Source organism: Acanthisitta chloris, unplaced genomic scaffold (assembly GCF_000695815.1).
Source record: "Acanthisitta chloris isolate BGI_N310 unplaced genomic scaffold, ASM69581v1 scaffold6754, whole genome shotgun sequence".
NCBI classification, from domain to species: Eukaryota; Metazoa; Chordata; class Aves; order Passeriformes; family Acanthisittidae; genus Acanthisitta; species Acanthisitta chloris.
In genome coordinates this window covers 540-18,127 of record NW_008670869.1, presented here as the reverse complement: position 1 = coordinate 18,127, position 17,588 = coordinate 540, and the positions used below count along the sequence as shown (strand labels likewise).

Sequence of the window (17,588 nt, the reverse complement as noted above, 5' to 3'; positions counted from 1 at the left end):
GGAGTGGGCTTGGATCATACTATTTATACAGTACATAACCAGCACCTGTAGCTGTTTCTGAGTTTTGAAGCAAAGCACTGAGATGAAAACTCCAGGTGTTATCTGCAAAAAATGTAATTTGTTTAATGAGGGTGCAGTTGTCTGATAATGTGAGTGATCCAAGGTGATGTAGGAGGATCCAAAGTTAAGCAGCACAGGCCTGTAGAGTGATCCAGTAAAGCCTCTGCTCCATTTCCCTGGCTGGATTTTGGAAGCTGTGTTACATGGCTTGTCTTCTGAGTTGTGGAATCTGTCTGATTTAGCTCCAAATCAATTTCTTTCCACACCTAATCTGTTCCCACACTTAAACCAAAGACGCACGTTAAAAAAAATTGTTCTTGTCTGCTTTTCGAAAACGTGCTGGTTTTTATTCTCTTAAACCCCAAGGTTGTGTTGGCTAAAGGTTATCATCAAAAGTCCACATTTTCAGTGACAATTTGCACAACTGGGTTCTGGGCCTCCTGCTGAGAAGTTGGCTGGTAGCAAGAAAAATAGGGTTCCCAACCTTTTGAAATGCTTGTCAGGAAACAAGTGGTGAAATTGCACCCTCCAGAGTATGATTATTTTCTTCCTATTCCATTTCTGTTTCTTCATCTTCTTTCTTCACCTCATAGTTCTAGTTCACATTTGGCCTTTGTGATCTTTTTCCAACCCCCTGGCAATTACTAAATTTTTCTTTTCGTGTACTCAGTCTATTATTTTTTGTTCTTGGTCTAATTCCTGCACTAGTGTTGCAGTTACTGTGCATAGGGAATCTCAGATTTTTCCTCCCTGATTTCCATATAGTCCTTTTCCCTTATTGCTGCTTATTTCTGGTTCCTGCCTTTTCTTAATCCCTTCCATATCTCAGACTTAGTCCTTTCAGGCAATTCTTGTATCTGTCTGGCTTGTTTGTTTTAGTCAAATGTTATTACAAGCCTGTCTGTTTGTTTGCTTCTCTTTCACATTGTCTGTGTTTTGTAAAAGTTTAGGTTTATGTGCCTGGGGAGACAGGAAAGATAATCTTGCTTTGCTCATTTCAAGTGCTTGGATGTGGTATTGAAGGGTAGAGTGACTTGTACAGTGCTTAGGACTGAGAGTTCGGTGACATTCTCAGAATGGCAAGAATCATGCTCCTGCTGTCACATTCTCCCATGTGTTCAAGCCTGAATGAGAGTGACTTCTTTGAAAGAAGCCCAAAGAGTTACTGAAAGACAGGCCCTGATTTATTCTCAGGCACAAAAAAAAAAGTGCTTGGTTAAAGTCTCTCAGTAAGATTTTACCTGAGGAGAACACTGAAAGAGTATCAGCCTAGATTTTGAGGAAAAAAGTTGTAAGTCACTGAAAATGTTCTTATAAAATGAAGTTGTGCAAGTTTAAACCAGCCCAGCCACTGGAAATCATTTATGAGTACCTGATTTGTTTTAGCTGTGCCATCATTCTGTCCTGTGTTGAAATGGCACTGGTGAGACTTATAATTGACCTGCTTTTATAAAATCCCAGTGGATCTCTTTTCCTCTCCTTAGCATAAAATAGATTACTTACTAGCCGTAACAAATCTTAAATATTATGTTAGTGATGTTAATGATACTCAATTTTTGACGTGAACGTGAATTTGTGTTTTGTTAGTGCGTAGAGAGATCGATACACTGAATGAGCGTTTAGCAGGTGAAGGACAGACAATTGATGGAGCTGAACTGAGCAAAGGACAACTGAAAACAAAAGGTAAGAGAACCACAAAGAATCCTAAACCAGTGGTTTTGAATTCACTTGTTTTGTACTTTGATGGTGAAAGCTTAGCATGTTATTGAAGCGAATTAATACCAGTTGCTTACACAAACAAGCTAATGCTCTATTTGAAATATCTTCCTCTGAATTTATTTGTCTCAACAGCCAGTCATAGTACCAGTCAGCTTTCTCAGAAATTAAAGACAACTTACAAGGCATCTACTAGCAAGGTATGAGACAAATTAAACTTCTACTCATCATTGTGTACTCACGAGACTAACATGACTGTCTTTAAGTTGTAAGTCGTGGTTTCTTTGAGCTGAGTATGCTGCTCTGTGAGTAAATCTGCCTCGCAGGGAACAGTGTGTTTTCCTTGGATTCATTGGTTACCCATTACTTCAGCCATACTATGTGACACTTTCACTGTAATTCCCTACCTTCCTTGGAGAGGGAATGTTTGAGGGGAGAGAGTGTGCACACCTGTGTATGTGTGATTACTGTTCTGTAAAGAGAACTAAAAAATTAATTCAATTTCATGAGGGAAATAAGAACTTGGTAGTGAATTTCTGGACAAAGATTTGGTTCTTGCAGTTGAAATGGGGATTTAAGTAGGCACCTGTGTGTGTACTATTATAAATTGAGTTTTTAAAATGAGTTTTATTTCTGAACTATGAGACTAGAATGATTTGTTTCCTTTACGTTGCAGGCCTTGCACATCAGTAGCTAGTGATCTTTATTTTGCTTGGTGTCTTGGCACAGTTAACCTTTCTGATGTTTTTCATTTTGTACATCTGCATCTGTCTGGTATTTTTGTTTTCTTCTTTCTCTCCTTTTTCAGTTTTCACAGAGAGTTTACTTACTGCTCTTTTTGCCCTGTGTCAGGTTCATTTCATGTTGCATTATTAAAGTTAAATAAAATGTGAGGAAAGCACAGTGGAATCTGGTACGTGAGCCAGCTGTGTGGGAAACTCTGTGGTGACCTGTGGTGCAGGCTGGTGGGTGGTTGTGGAATGACTGTAGGTGTTTTGGAAATACCTTCTGTTAAGTAGTCTGAAAGTTTGAGAGGAAGATTAATAATAGTGTGGTGAAGTACACTTAATTACTATGTTTGATTTGGTCTCCTTTTAATTTTATTGTTTCTCAAACTTTTTATTCTTGCCAATTTTATGGATAGAGGTGTCTCTTCCTTTTTTCTTTAGAGTTAATGAAGCAGTTAATTCTGTAATGAGGCCACTTCAAAAAGGACAACATGATATTGATAGGGACAATATAGTTTTAATACACCTACTATGTAGTTATGAATTAGTACTCTCAAGTGCAGTGTTGTGCAGTTTTTGTGTGCTGGTGTTGGTTTTGGTTTTTTTTTTTAAGGCTGGTGTTAAATGATTGTCTTCATTTACTCTAGTAAGGTAGCACTCTTATTTTTCCCTGGGCAAGACAAGCAGATCTCCCAGCTCTAGCATGGGAAGCTGGAAAGTGTGAGATGCAGACTTTGGGGTAACTGCTTTGCTTCCCAGTGTTCTGATACTCACGTGCAGCAAAGTAGCTATGAGTAGTGGAACATGAAAAATTGAAAACCTGAATATCATGCACATCTGTTGTAGCCAACAGGTGTCAGAATGTGCTGATATATTCTTTCACACAACTTTGGGTCAGAATTTACTGGGGAGTAAATGCCAGTATTTTGAGGGAATGAGGGAAATTAGAATATTGAGAGCATCTCTGTCCAGTGTGATCTTTGAGACCTTTCTGCACTTCATGGGAGTGGCTTTATTTTGACCTCTTCTTCCTTCCTACACAGGAAAGTCAAGGCTGCAACCTTTTTCTCTTGACCCACAGAGAGACTACAGCCAAGGATTTAGAAAGAGGATAACCAAGTTTCTAATAAACTATGATTTTTTTCCATCTGTATCCTGACTGGATGTAGTTAGAGTTTCCCAATGCCCTATCTGGAAAAAAGGCACTTAGAGTTTTAAGAGTTCAGCAGCTTTGGAATTCTTTATTGATATTTTTTGAGTATTGAACGAACAATGCTGTTTCCCAGAAACGATTGTATTCCAAACTCACTGGGGTACTAGATCACAACTTTTCTCTTCAGCCCATCCTTTATACTGTTACCATGTAGGGGTTTGGCCTTTTTGTGCATGTGCTCTTTTGTGGGTTGGTTGTTTTTTTCCCTGTGGGAAATTAGAAGAGACTAAGTTTTGCAAACCAGTTGTTTTGTGTAGTTGCACATGATTACATTTTTCTGATTGCAAACCTATAAAGAGTTTTGTTTTTTTCTGATAAGAACTTTCACTTTTTGCTTGTTTTAATGAGAAAGCTGATCGTTGACTGCTTTAATATTGGTAAAACATGCTAGGAGTAAAACAATCTGTGTGTTTTCTCAGGGGAAATGCTGAGGTAAGCATTCTTAATTGGTGTCCTTTGTATAAAATTTCCATACTGGAATACTTTTCATCCCTTAGCTGAGTTAGGAGTCCAAATATTAAATTGGCAACACTCATATCAGAAAAAGATGCTTTTAGCAGTAAGGCTTCTCTCCCACTGTCCAAATCCTGAAGAGGTAGAGTAGATTTAGTGTTTGGTATGCTTAAAAATGACATTTTGATATATGTTAATGGGCAAGATTCTGTAACTTAACTGCAGTTGTTTGTAGATGCAGGAATCACTGTGTGAAATCCATGTTTTGATGTTAACGAGGTGTTATGGCAGCTGTTAACAATCCCTGGCTATGACAGTTATTACAGCATCAGGAAAGCATCATCTGTTTATGCAGAGGCCAAAAATAAACTGAAACGATGTAACTTGCTCCATCATAAACTAAGTTCCAGGATCGCTGATTCTTTTCAGTCAGAAAAAGGATTCTGAAAAGAAGGTATTTCTTCACCCAGTGGTTGAAAGGAGCAGAACTTACTGGAAGATGTAGTTTTTGCCCTCACTGTTTAACGTTGCTCCACAGGAAGTTCCGTTCATCAGTCACAGTGTTGGGCTGCTGGGCTGCTCCTGACTTGATGAAGTTTTCATTAGAAATGAGGATGTGTCCTGTCTGCCTATGAAATGTTGTTGCAGAGGGGTTTCAGTTTGTTTGTCATGCAACTGTTTCATTTTAAATTAAGTTTCACTTATTTACGTGGTAAACAATTGTTTCCTTTTTGACAAATCTCTGTATAGAAGTACACGAAACTGTATGAATTTAAGAAGGAGGACAGATAAAGGTGAAACACACCCAGGATATGGTTGCCCAATTACTTGTAAATGATAATCAGATCTGCTAAGTTACAGCAAAAATTTTCCACAGTACAGAGACCTCTTTTTAGGAAGTTCCATATTAATTGTTTCCTTTCCTGGCTTGGAAAATTGTTTATGTATGATTAACAAAGCAGGAAGTAATCCAGGCCCTGTCAACTTTATCCAGTAACTGGTATGTGAAGTGAAGAAAAGCAAAAATAGAAAGAAGGGGAAAAAAGGTGTAGAAAATGTGTATGTTGAATAAATAGCTGTATTGGGATGTTTACTGTTGGATAGTGTTCTTGAACTCTGACAGAATCGTAGAATCATCAAGGTTGAAAGAGACCTTTAAGTTCAAGTCCAGCCTTTGACCTGTCACTCTGCTGTAACCCCTAAACCCTAAACTATATCTTCCAGCACCAGATCCAGGTGCCTCTTACACACTGCTAGGCATGGAGACTCCACCACCTCCCTGGACAATCTATTCCAGTGCCTGACCACCCGAAAAGTGAATTTTTTTTCCTGCTATCTGTTCTGAATCTCTCATGTCTCAGTTTATGGCCACTCCCTGTAGTCCTCTCACTGCAGCCATGGCAGAAGAGACTATCCCCCACCTCTCTACAACCCTCTCTAGGTAGCTGTACAGAGTGATGGGGTCACCCCTGAACCTCCTCTTCTCAAGACTAAACAAACCCAATTCCCTCAGCCATTCCTCATGAGACTTGTGTCTTATCTTCTGTGTGTTCATTCAGGACTGCTGGTACTCCAAAAGAAGTTTTATGTCCTTGCCATTAAACGATCAGTGAAACCACTGTCCAGCAGGTTTGGAAAATCTGTGGTTGTTGATGAGTAGGGGTTAATTTCTCCTAGAAAACTTGTGCACGAGGCTTAGAAAGACATTAGAAAGACAGTGCAAACATAGTTTGAGTGTGGGGTTGAGAGCTGGAAAACTTCAAGTTTGGAGGTTGAGCTGAGTACTATATTAACCCTTACTGTTAATAATTAAGTCAACTGTTCAGCTTTTCATGCCTGAGTCCATTTAGTTTAAGGACTATATTCAATGTGAAAGTTGCATCTGTAGGATTGTATTCAGAACATAGGAAATTGTGCAGCGTAGTTGAACTAACATTCTTTACCATTAGCCCATGTTCTTTTCTGTGCTTCCTTAATGACTGTTCCTACTTCAGCTATGAACCCAAAACGCATATGAGCTGCTAATTTGGAATTCAAATAGGGCATTATCATTTCATCATTGGAGAGCTGACACGCTCAGGATTTGGAATGCTCTTGTAGATTTTCTTTTAGCTTTAAGAACCTATTTTGAAGTAATTTGCTTTAATGGCATACTTAAGACCTTCTATTTTAATACCAGAAACTAATGGGATTTTAACCTTAGTTTATTGTATCTGAAATGTAGACTTAATTAACTTTCTAACTTTTACTAAGCTGTAGATAAGTCTTAATGTGATTTGTGTTGAAGTATTTAAAGGAGTTGATTTAACTGGTCAGATAGATACCTTCCCATAATTGCCTGCAGAGGAAAACACGGATAAATTGAAGTAGTCTTTTTGCTTCAGTTTTAGCAAAGCTTTTCAGGTATTCTTCCACAAAGAACAGTTAGGAGCTTCTAGACTTGTGGGGTAAAAATAGAGTGTTTGTAATGGTGGTCTTATCTTTTTAAGTCATCTTTTTAAGTCATCTTTTGGCACTCGGTTACAGTTGTCTCTGGAAGTGTTCCAGCAAGGCAAACTTCTTGTTTCTTTTTAAATACTGCATTCCCCTTTATCTGAAAATGTAGAATTCCTGCAGTTTGTTTCCTTTCTGTAAATACTGAGTGTTTTCAGCCTTCATGTACTACAGTGCTTTGTAGTGTTACCATTTTACTAGGATTTTCTGCCTTTCATTTGATATTACTTATGCACATACTAATTTGGATTTAATGAGTCTTCTGTGGTTTTCCCATAATAGCACTGACTTGGAGGGGACATGATTATCAAATGTTTAGATGAGTTTGAAATATCTTTTTTTTTTTTTTAAAAAAAAAGCTTTATTACACAAATAAACAGGCATATGCTTTCAGATTAATGTTTGATTTGATTAGCTTTGTGCAGTTTTCAAGGAAAACAGCATTGAATGTTTTGAATTGGAATGCTTTTGGATTTGACTAGAATTATGTAATAAGTACATTTTTTTTTCAAAGACACTACACAGGATAGCGTGGACTGTCTTTGAGTTATCAGATGGACTTGTTTGGGAATAGGCAAGGAAGGTTGTAAGGTCTCTTGTTGGGTTTGGTCTTTTTCTTTTCTTTCATTATGATCCTTAGCCAGGCTGAATGGGAAGTGCACTCTGCGCTTGTGCAACACATTACTCCAAAGAACTTATGTTGTTGTAGTACAGAATAGTTTGTCTTGCATTCTGTAAAAAGGGGGGTGTTATTAAAAAGGAAAAAAAAAAGAAATTAAGGGGTGTGTTTGCATCCAGACCTGCTTTCCTACCATCAGATGTCAAATTTTTGACAGTAGTGAACTGTCAGAACATTAAAGAGTCATGAAAAAGTTAATATCTATTTGTGAGATGATGGCTGTATCTTGGATGAATGTGGAAAAATAATGTTGGTCTCTCTATTTCAGATTGTATCCAGTTTTAAAACTACAACATCAAGGGCAATCTGTCAACTGGTAAAGGAATATGTTGGCCACAGGGATGGTATTTGGGATGTCAGTGTCGCGAAAACTCAGCCAGTGGTGTTGGGAACTGCATCTGCTGGTAAGGTTTTGTGTTGCTTGAATATTTAGAAAATTCTGGCTTAGTCCCTAAGCTATAGCAAATACAGGTCCAAAGCATACTTGAATGCTGAGCTCCACACTGAAAGTCCTTTTAAAGAAGTTCCATAGCTGAAAAATCCTTAAAATTGGAACTTCCTTGAAATGTATTTAACCATCAGAAAGTTAAGGCATCCTTGTTGGTATTTCTAAAGTATGTGCTGGTTAACTTACGTGCAGGTCACACTGTCCTTAGCCAGCTCTGCCTGTTGGGTGGTGTGAAGGGGTGGGATGGGGAGCTGCTTGCTTGGGGCAGCCTCTGGCACAGAGTGCCACGTGGCTGGATGCAGAGATCCCTGCAGGCTCTCCATCCCAGTACTGCTTACCCTTTGTTCTGTAGAAGCTGTAGACTTAGTCATAGCTTTTGTATTGTATTCTTGCATTCCTCTGCCTTTTGCTTAAATTCTCAGTTTTCAGTTCTTACTAACTTTACTAGATTCCTTCCTTCCCACTTGAGGGGGAACAAGTGTTAATGAATAAACCACTAAATCTGTTCTAGTCCAAAGATCAATCTAGAAACTTGTGTAGTTTTGGAAAACTTTTGGGGCAATAAACCATAACCAGACAAAAGTCAGTTTGAAGCGACAGTCTTCTGAAACTGGAGCAGAATCTGAAGGTACTGACTGGACTCTGATATTATGCACCAGGAACCTCTGTTAAAATTTTATGTGCCTGTTGAGGGGTACGATTTGTCATTTTCTGGGACATCCTGTCTTTGTCCTGATTTAATGTGGAAACAGCCATTCTCCAGTTCAGCGTTACGGTTCTCCCCACGTAAATACTTGTTTGTTTTGGGTGCGGCAGGATATGGGAGTGGCATTTGGAGTGGTTTTCCTTTTCAAATAAATTTTCAGTGCTCTGCAGTGATCTGTATGCATTTGGGATTTCTGTACAGCGAGTAAATAGATTGTGCATAGAATTGTTGTTTGTAGTGACTGCCTTTTTCACCACAGAATGCTTCCTCTGCTCTCTCTGGACCTCATGGTATACAGTTGGAGCATTGTACAGAAGTATATAACCAAGTCAGGAAAAATACCAGAAGCAGAATTTGCCTTTCAATACTTAGTGCAAATTAAGCTGATTAGGACAGCACCTTTACTTTTTTGGGGAGGTGTGTATTAAGTTGTAGTGATAAGAAACTTTTATATTTTATATATTAGGTGGTAATCAAGAGGATTTGGTCTGGTTTACATTTAAAATCTCTTTCATATGGTATGCTCTGCATTTGAAAATAACTTGTTTGTTGAAAGGGTTAAAAATAGAAAACATGCATTTGTAACTATTTACAGCTGCTTTTTAATCTTTGTAGATCACACTGCTTTGCTGTGGAGCATAGAGACAGGGAAGTGCCTTGTCAAGTATGTAGGGCATGTTGGATCAGGTAAGATAAGGGTATGTTGTGAAAACTGGGAACAGAGTGTGGGAGGGGGAAATGGGTTTTGGAGAACTACAGAAATGTTTACTGCGGTTTCACTTGGTGGTTTGCCAACATCATTAACAAGTCAGTTGTGAGCTTCCACTAAATTTCATACAGAGAACATTTTTAATGTGATTCTTACTTGTAGAGACACATGAAGACAGTTCTGCAAATGCTGAATGAATAAACAAGCCCATATAAAGAAATTTACAGGCACAGTTGTGACAGTCAGAAGTTAAATGTCAGAACTCATTGAGGTCTTGTGGATATGCAGAACAAGAGAAGCTTGCATAATCAGAAATTAGCTGTCTTGCAGGATCTGTGTTATATATAGGATACAAAATACAGATGCTGGGTGAACATATGTTAAAATTTTACTTTGTTTCACACAGTAAACTCCATAAAGTTTCATCCCACTGAGCAAGTGGCTCTCACAGGTATGTGAAGTTTTTTCATATGCTGACTATGTTAGTCATTATGGAAAATAAGTGTGATTTGCTAGCGTGGTTTTGGTTGTAGCCCCTCTACTTCTTACTTTGTCAGTATCCTTGTTGATTAAATTATTTTTATATTTCAAGACATAATAAATCAGAGCTAGATCTTTCCATCTTTGTTTGTCATGCCATATTGTCATTTGTGCTTACCTGCTCCAAACCGGACAGAATTATACATTGGCTGAATGTTCTGGGATTCATCCCAGAGTACTGAAAGAGCTAGTGGCTGTTGCAGCAGGTCACCTTGATTATCTACCGAAGGTCTTGGGAGTCTGAGGAGGTCTCTGATGACTGGAAGCTAGCCAGTGTTATTCCAGTTTACAAGAAGGGTGTGAGGAAAGACCCAGGGAACTACAGACCTGTCAGTCCAACTTCAGCTCCTGAAAAAATTATGGAGATTTTATTATGAGTGCTACTGAAAGGCATTTAAAGAATAATGCAATAATCAGGCACAGTCAACATGGTTCATAAAGGAAAAGTCCTCTTTAACTACTTCAATACCCTTTTAGGATGAGGTCACCCATCTAGTGGATGAAGGAAGGGTGGTGGGTGTAGTTTTGCTGACTTTAAGTAAGGGTTTTGATACTATCCATTGGAGCATCCTTCTGGACTAGTTGTCCAGCTGTGGGATGAGGGGTTCACAGTGTGCTGGGTGAACAGCTGGCTGAAGGGCAGAGCTTAAAGGATTACAGTGCATGGGGATGGATCTGGCTGGCAGAGGGCCTCCAGTAGTGTTCCTCAGGGATCAATTCTAGGGCCAGCCCTGTTAAATATATTTATCAATGACCTGGATGTAGGAGCTGAATGCACCATTAGCAAGTTTGCCAGTGATACCAAACTGGGAGAGGCTGTTGACTTACTTGGGGAGCAGGAGGCCTAGCAGAGGGGTCTGTGATAGGTGAGAGCATTGGGCAGTGATTAATGGGATGAGGTTTAACAAGTTCAAGTTCCTGATTCTGCACCTAGAACAGAGTAATGTTGTGCACAGTGTAAGTTGGAAGAGGAGTGGCTGGAGAGCAGCCCTGCAGAAGAGGCTCTAGGGGTTCTGGTAGGCAGCAGGCTTGATGTGAGACTGTGGTGTTCTGGGCAGCCAAAGAGGGCAAACCTCAACCTGGCATGGATCAAACATGGTGCAAACAGATGGTCTAAAGAGGTGATTATCCTGCTGTATTCAGTGTGGGTGCAGCCCCACAGTTTCAGAAGGATGTGAAGGTCCTTGAATGGGAAGGCATGTCCTGTGAGGAGCAGCTAAGGACGTTGGGCTTGTCTGTTGGGAGAAAAAGACCCTCAGGGATGATCTGGTTGTTCTCTACAGCTTCCTGAGGAGGAGAACTGGAAAGGGAGATGCAGAGCTCTTCTCCCTGCGATCCAGTGATTCATGGGAGTGGTTCAAAGCTGTACTGGGAAGGTTTAGACAGGACATTAGGAAGCACTTTTTTACCAAGAGGTTGGTCAAGTCCTGCAGCAGACTTCCTAGAGAGGTTGTTGATGCTCCAAGTCTGTCAGTGTTTAAGAAGCATTTGGACAGTGCCCTTAACAACAGGCCTTAACTCGGGCAGCCCTGAATTGATCAGAGGGTTGGACTAGATGATTGTTGTAGGTCCCTTCCAACTGATGTAGCCTGCTGTATATCTATACATGATATTCCCAGAAGTAAAGGAAAATAATGTGCTATTGAGTGTGCAGGAAAAATGGTTTGAAAATGTAACTGTTAGTGTAAAGGCCTGAGTGTACCATCATGTGGTTTCAGGTTTGAGAACTGTCTAATGTGGTTAATGCTGTGTTTCATGTAGCCCAGCAATTAGGGCACTAGCTTTGGATTTAAAGAGGTCTGGAGTCAATTTGCTGCTGTTAGGTAAGTCATTGTAAAATGAGGATAATTATTACTGAGGTTAGAAATTAAAACACTTCTGCTTTTTGCATTTGCAGTGATCACTTGAAAGGAAGGGAGGGAATAGCAGGCCTTCTATCTAGACTAATGATTTGTCTGTTTGGATTTTCCTGTTTTCACATGCTAACCATAGCCACTGTTTCAGTACCATAAAAATGTCGTTATGTAAACTGACTTATTAAAAACCGAACCAAGCAAACAAAAGCTGCCTGTAGCTAGATTTTTGTTCTTCCATTATTTTTCTGAGAGATGGTTCTGCAAAGTATTTCAATTGAAAGTTTTCATGGGTCTTGTTCTTCAGTGGTGATTGATTTAGAACTGATTGAAATAAAAATCTTTCCCCCTGTTCCAGAGTAGTGACATCAGAAATAATACAAGGTTGACCTTTCTTCTAGCCTTCCTACTTGGTCTATTAGATGAGATATTTTTCCTAGTGCTTTCATGTACATTGCACCTGACGGAGCTTTGCATACTCATTACGAACTGTCTTTCTCAATCTAGAACATTCAGCAGTGTACCCCTGGGTATTAGAACATGTTTGTTCTGTCCGTAGCATGGACAATCTTAAGTTTCTCCTTGGTTAATAATAGGTAAGTCTATTTCAAAACAAATGAAGTTTAAAATCAGATGGTACCTGCTGTGCTGTAAAGTGGTGCTAATTAAGCTGAGTTGCTTTAGGCAGAAGCAGAATAGCTTCACACTTGCTCTTTTGGGTTTCTCATTAAAATCACATGGAAACATTTAATGGAAGAAATCATTGAATGAAGAACCACAGTATTTTGAGAAATAGCAAATGAAGAATGGCACTTGGTGATGTCTTAAATGCCTTCTTCAAATGTTACGTATTGGAGCAGTGGTGATGCTGGTGTTCTGGTGTGTGGTGTTTAAGTGGATGTTTCAGTATAGGAGTGATTAATTTTGTGGCCACTTATATTTTGCATAATGGACTATATTCTCAGTCAGCATTGAAGTGAGGAGAGTAACCATTGATACCGAGACTTGCTCACCATAAAGTTCATAATGGTATCTGTTAAAAAAAGATGGAACTCAGACAGTATTGACACATGCAATGTTAAAGCTTCTTGTCATCGCCCATGGAAATGCTCTTATTTATTCTTTCTCTCTTTTTCACCTCTCTTCCTCCTGTGCAGCATCTGGAGACCAGACAGCTCACATCTGGAGATACATAGTACAGTTGCCTACACCTCAGCCAACTGCAGACTGCAATGTAAGCAATCAACTTCCTGCAACTAAACTAATTGCACGGCAGTTTCATCGGATGCAGGATTTATGATAAGACTGAGTGTTAAATTTATACACAATTTAAAAATTGCATGATTTCAGGATCACCAAAGGTAGGGTTTCAAGGTTTTAGTTTAACAGATGTATTTCAGCCTTTCTTTGGCAGCAGGTTTGCTCCATGTTTTCAAAGGTGTGTGGTGCAGAAGAGAATTTGCAGCTGAAAGTAGACTAATTGACTTTTTGTTCAAGGTAGTAAACATGTAAGTAAATGGGCTGCTGAGTAATTTTTTTTTGGGGTCATAATTCAAATAATAAATAATGAAGTTCTTTTGAAACCAGTTAAATTCTTGCAGCTTGACTTCCTGAAGCACCTGTAGCTCTGGTTGCTCTGAATTGACAACTGATGCTAAAGACTTGTAATTTTGGCATTTGTTTGCTTGTATCTTCATTGATTTCTAATCAGCCCTTGCCAGCACACATCACAGTATCTGATGTTGTTGTCTCCAGGCCTCTATTTAGTCAGTATTTACTCTATACTGTCAAATTCTTATTTTGCTTAAAAGCATTCTTACTAAATTGTGAATACAAACACAGTTTATAGCATGAGCTTCTCAGTAAGATAAGTAGGACCAAGAGGTGGCAGTACAATGTGAGATAAATTTCTGGCTCAAAAATGTTTGATTCAGTTTACCTGATTTGGCATCACCATTTTGAAGGGACAGTACCAATGTTATATTTTTCACATCCAGATAGTGTAAAAGAAAAATGTATTTTTCTTGTATAAGTGGAAAAGAGGTTCAGAGACAGATGTTTCATGGTTAGTAAAAGAATTTATTTTGCATCCAGTTTACATTAGCATGGTGACTACCTATTGACCAACAGACAAATATTGATGTAATTATTTGATTCTAATGGATGACATGTTTGTAAATCTAAAGATTAAAATAGTCAGTGTCCTGTTAGACACTTCCTACCCTTAAATTGAAGGAAAAAATGTCCCTTGATAAATGTGCTGCACTAAAGCTCTAGGATAATACAGTTAAGGGGAATATAAAAGGACTCATCAGATAGTAAAGGGGACAGATACTCAGAGTGAGAGTTCAGGGGAGATTTTAAAATGAATGAGAATTATAGAATCGTTTAGATTTGAAAACACCCTCAAGATGGAGTCCAGCTGATACCCCAGCGCTGCCAAGCCCATCACTAAACTCTGTCCATAAATGCCACATCTATATGTCTTTTAAATACCTCCAGAGATGGTGACTCTTCTACTTCTTTGAGCAGCCTGTTCTAATGCTTGATAACCCTTTTGGTGAAGAAATTTTTCGTAATATCCAATCTAAACACCCCCTGGTGCAACTTGAGGCCATTTCCTCTTGTCCTGTCAGTTGCTGCCTGCAAGAAGACTGACACCTATGTGGCTATAACCTCCTTTCAGGTAGTTGCAGAGAGCAATAAAGTCTTCCCTGAGCCTCCTTTATGCTAGGCTGCACAACCCCAGCTCCCTCAGCTGCTCCTCATGGAGTTGTTAAAGCCATTAAAACTGCTTTTAACTCACTGGTTATATTCCTTCCACTCAGTTTGGTGAGTACTTGGAATAGGCTGGGTGCTGCAGAATTGTGTTATCCACATTCACATTAAGGACATTGGGAAACAACATTTACTTTGTAAAACATAACTTGGAGACAATTCTTCCTTTTAAATCTTTTTTTTTTTCTGTTGAATTTTATAGCAAGTGTCTGGAGAAGACGAAGTTGAGTTCTCAGATAAAGATGAACCTGATGGAGACGGAGATGGCTCTAGTGATTGCCCCACTGTCAGAGCCCCTTTAACCTCACTGAAAAGCCATCAAGGAGTGGTCATAGCAGCTGACTGGCTTGTTGGGGGGAAGCAAGCTGTGACAGCATCGTGGGACAGGACAGCAAATCTGTATGATATAGAGACGTCCGAACTTGTCCATTCTCTTACAGGTATTTGTTCACTCACAAAAAATTAGGTTGGTGGTTTTTTGTATATGGTGTTTTTTTTGTATATGGGATTTTTTGTAGATAGTGAAACTCTGGGAAAAGTCAAGTTTTTCTATGGAGCACAACACAAGTGTGTACAAGACTTAAGCTGCTGCTCAATGTTGTAATAGTTTCTAGAATCACAACCTTATAAATCCCCCAAGCATCAATTTGTCGTCTTTTAAGCTTGTGATTTAACCTATGAAAGTAATCGTTTCTTAAACTGAATGTACCCAAATCTTAGTTCTTGCCAAATGTTTCTGCTGTGTTCCTGGTGTATTAAGAAGCAATAACCTATCACTACTTAATGTGAAGTAAGTAGTGTGGCTTTTTGCCTTCAAATACTGTTCCAAACTTTGACAGCAGTAACTAGGTTGAAGTTCAGTATGATCATTATTTTTTTGTGTTTGGAGGAAACAAACCCGAATCATCAGCATTTTATTCTAAGTGTACATGGAAATAAAAAGTCTTATTTTCATTACCTTAGATGTTCTCATCTGTGGTTGTAGGGCACGACCAAGAGCTCACACATTGTTGTACACATCCCACCCAGCGTCTTGTGGTGACGTCGTCGCGTGACACGACCTTCCGTCTGTGGGATTTCAGAGATCCTTCTATCCATTCTGTGAATGTCTTTCAGGGCCACACAGAGTAAGTGACAGTTCCTTCACAGGTTTTTATGAGTTCCAAAACTATAAATGTATTCAGTTGCTAATCTGAATGAAACTGCTCCTGTGTCCTTTTTGTGGTACTAAGTTCATTCCCGTTTTGTGAGACTGATTTTCACAGAAACCCCTAACTGTTCACCTTCAAATTCAACACAGCAGTACTTAATTTTCAAAACAGCAGCCAGAGCTCTTGGTGTGATATTGCTTATGTGGGAAGTCTAGATAAAAGTTGTTATAATTAAAGGTGATTTAAGGCGTGAGGTTGTTTTTGGCATTGGTTGTGCTTGTAGTTTGGGGTTATTGCTGTAATGCAGTGGATCAAGCAGATTGCCTTTGCTTGTCATGATACTCAGTGTGAAATAAAGGTTACTTCTTTGGAAACAGTGGGGAAAAAAGCAGGATTAATTTTTGCTCTTTAAACTAAAGTTTCTGGTTTGTACATTAAATAAAGTAAGGGCACTGATTATCATGTTCTGTCAAAACAGTGGGTTTGGTGGAACATTTTTAGTTACTAATTTAGGCTTTAAGTTAATATACTGACTACTATTCAATATGGACAAATGGAGTTGTGAGAATCTACGTTCTGGTGTTGACTTAACTTTCTATTTATCTGAGTTCTGATACATGGAAAATGCAGGAGGAACTTGGAAATACTTCACCCAAGGAGGTGAATCTTCTTTTAAGGCTTTGGAATGTTTGAGCTTGACTTTCAGAAAAAAATCCACCTCCCTTCTTTAGAATAAAAGATGATTGTTATTCCTAGCTCAAAACAAAAACCATGAATTCTTACTCACATTTCTGGTTTTTTCTGTTAGTTCAGTTGTGTAATTTGCATTATGACTGAGTTTCAGTATCCACTTTTTCGTTTTCTCAGCTATTGTCTAACCTGTATATAAAGGGCTTTAACCCCCCTGCCCCAGACTCCTCAACTTGATGAATTTATTTGGTGCATCACAATCATGCCCCATGTAAGTAGCTAAATTCTCCTGATAGAACAGTAAGATTGATTTTGTGACCTGCATCCTAGAATTGCTTTATGTCATCACTTTTTTACTTTTCTATCACTTTTTCTAGAATGACTTATACAAGTTGAAGGTTTTATGTCTATTGGTGCTTGCATTTTTTTTCCTGAGCTAATTGACTGTTTTGTCTCAGGCTGTTTTTTCAGAGAGAGGAACAAGATTGATGTTTGTGTTTTTCCATATGTTTGGTAAGACGAAATGATGTTTATCTGGAGTGATGGTACATGCTGTTAGCTGGTATTTTGGCCTGTATCACTGAGACCTATAAACCAGCAGGGAGCTTGTTTTTACAGCTGGATTAGACTTTGTGCAACCTCTTCGGTCACTCTTGCTCCAGCTTTTTATCTTCTTTGCGTTTGTGTTTGTTGTATCACCTTTCTTAATTTTGTTCTTTCAATATACAAGTTTTTAGTATTGACATGAGCTTTTCCACCAAATACACCCTAAATTTAAGGTTCTCAAACCTGACTTTACTGTTCAATGGCTAATGCTGCTGAGGTCTGTTCCATTGAAGAGGTGATTCTGTTTCAGAAGGAGTGTTTCACTGAGGGTGCAGTCCAGGCAGGGATGGGCATTTGGTGTTTTGCAGTTGAGACACACTTTGATGGGTTTTATTTTTGGTCCTTTATTTTACTGCCTAGTGACAGAATATTTTTAAATTACTCTCTAATCTACACTATAACAATCTCCTCATGTTAAACTGCATAGAATCATAGAATCAGCCTGGTTGGAAGAGACCTCCAAGATCATCGAGTTGACCCCTACTGCTGTTAATAGCCCATGGCACTAAGTGCCACATCCAGTCTCAGCTTGAAAACCTCCAGGGATGGTGAATCCACCACCTCCCTGGGCAGCACATTCCAATGCCTGAGCACTCTCTCTGGAAAAAATCTCTTCCTAATATATCCAACCTAACCCTCCCCTGGCAGAGCTTGAGTCTGTGTCCTCTTGTCCTGCTGCTGGTTGCCTGGGAGCAGAGACCAACCCCCACCTGACTCCAACCTCCTGTCAGGGAGTTGCAGAGGGTGAGAAGGTCTCCCCTGAGC

At 39.1% G+C, this 17,588-nt stretch overlaps 1 protein-coding gene across 1 annotated transcript in view; it reads left to right on the top strand.

Annotated features, from left to right (window-relative positions):
- The window catches only part of WDR37 (WD repeat domain 37), a gene marked incomplete at its 3' end in the record, with an annotated part of 19,202 nt that extends 3,677 nt beyond the window's left edge, over positions 1-15,525 (top strand). The window contains 9 exon segments of the mRNA XM_009073852.1: positions 1,648-1,743; positions 1,912-1,976; positions 7,611-7,746; positions 9,112-9,183; positions 9,612-9,656; positions 12,756-12,832; positions 13,013-13,015; positions 14,579-14,816; positions 15,362-15,525. Coding sequence (XP_009072100.1) covers positions 1,648-1,743; positions 1,912-1,976; positions 7,611-7,746; positions 9,112-9,183; positions 9,612-9,656; positions 12,756-12,832; positions 13,013-13,015; positions 14,579-14,816; positions 15,362-15,525 — 896 coding nt within the window.
- Between the last annotated feature and the right edge of the window lie 2,063 nt (positions 15,526-17,588).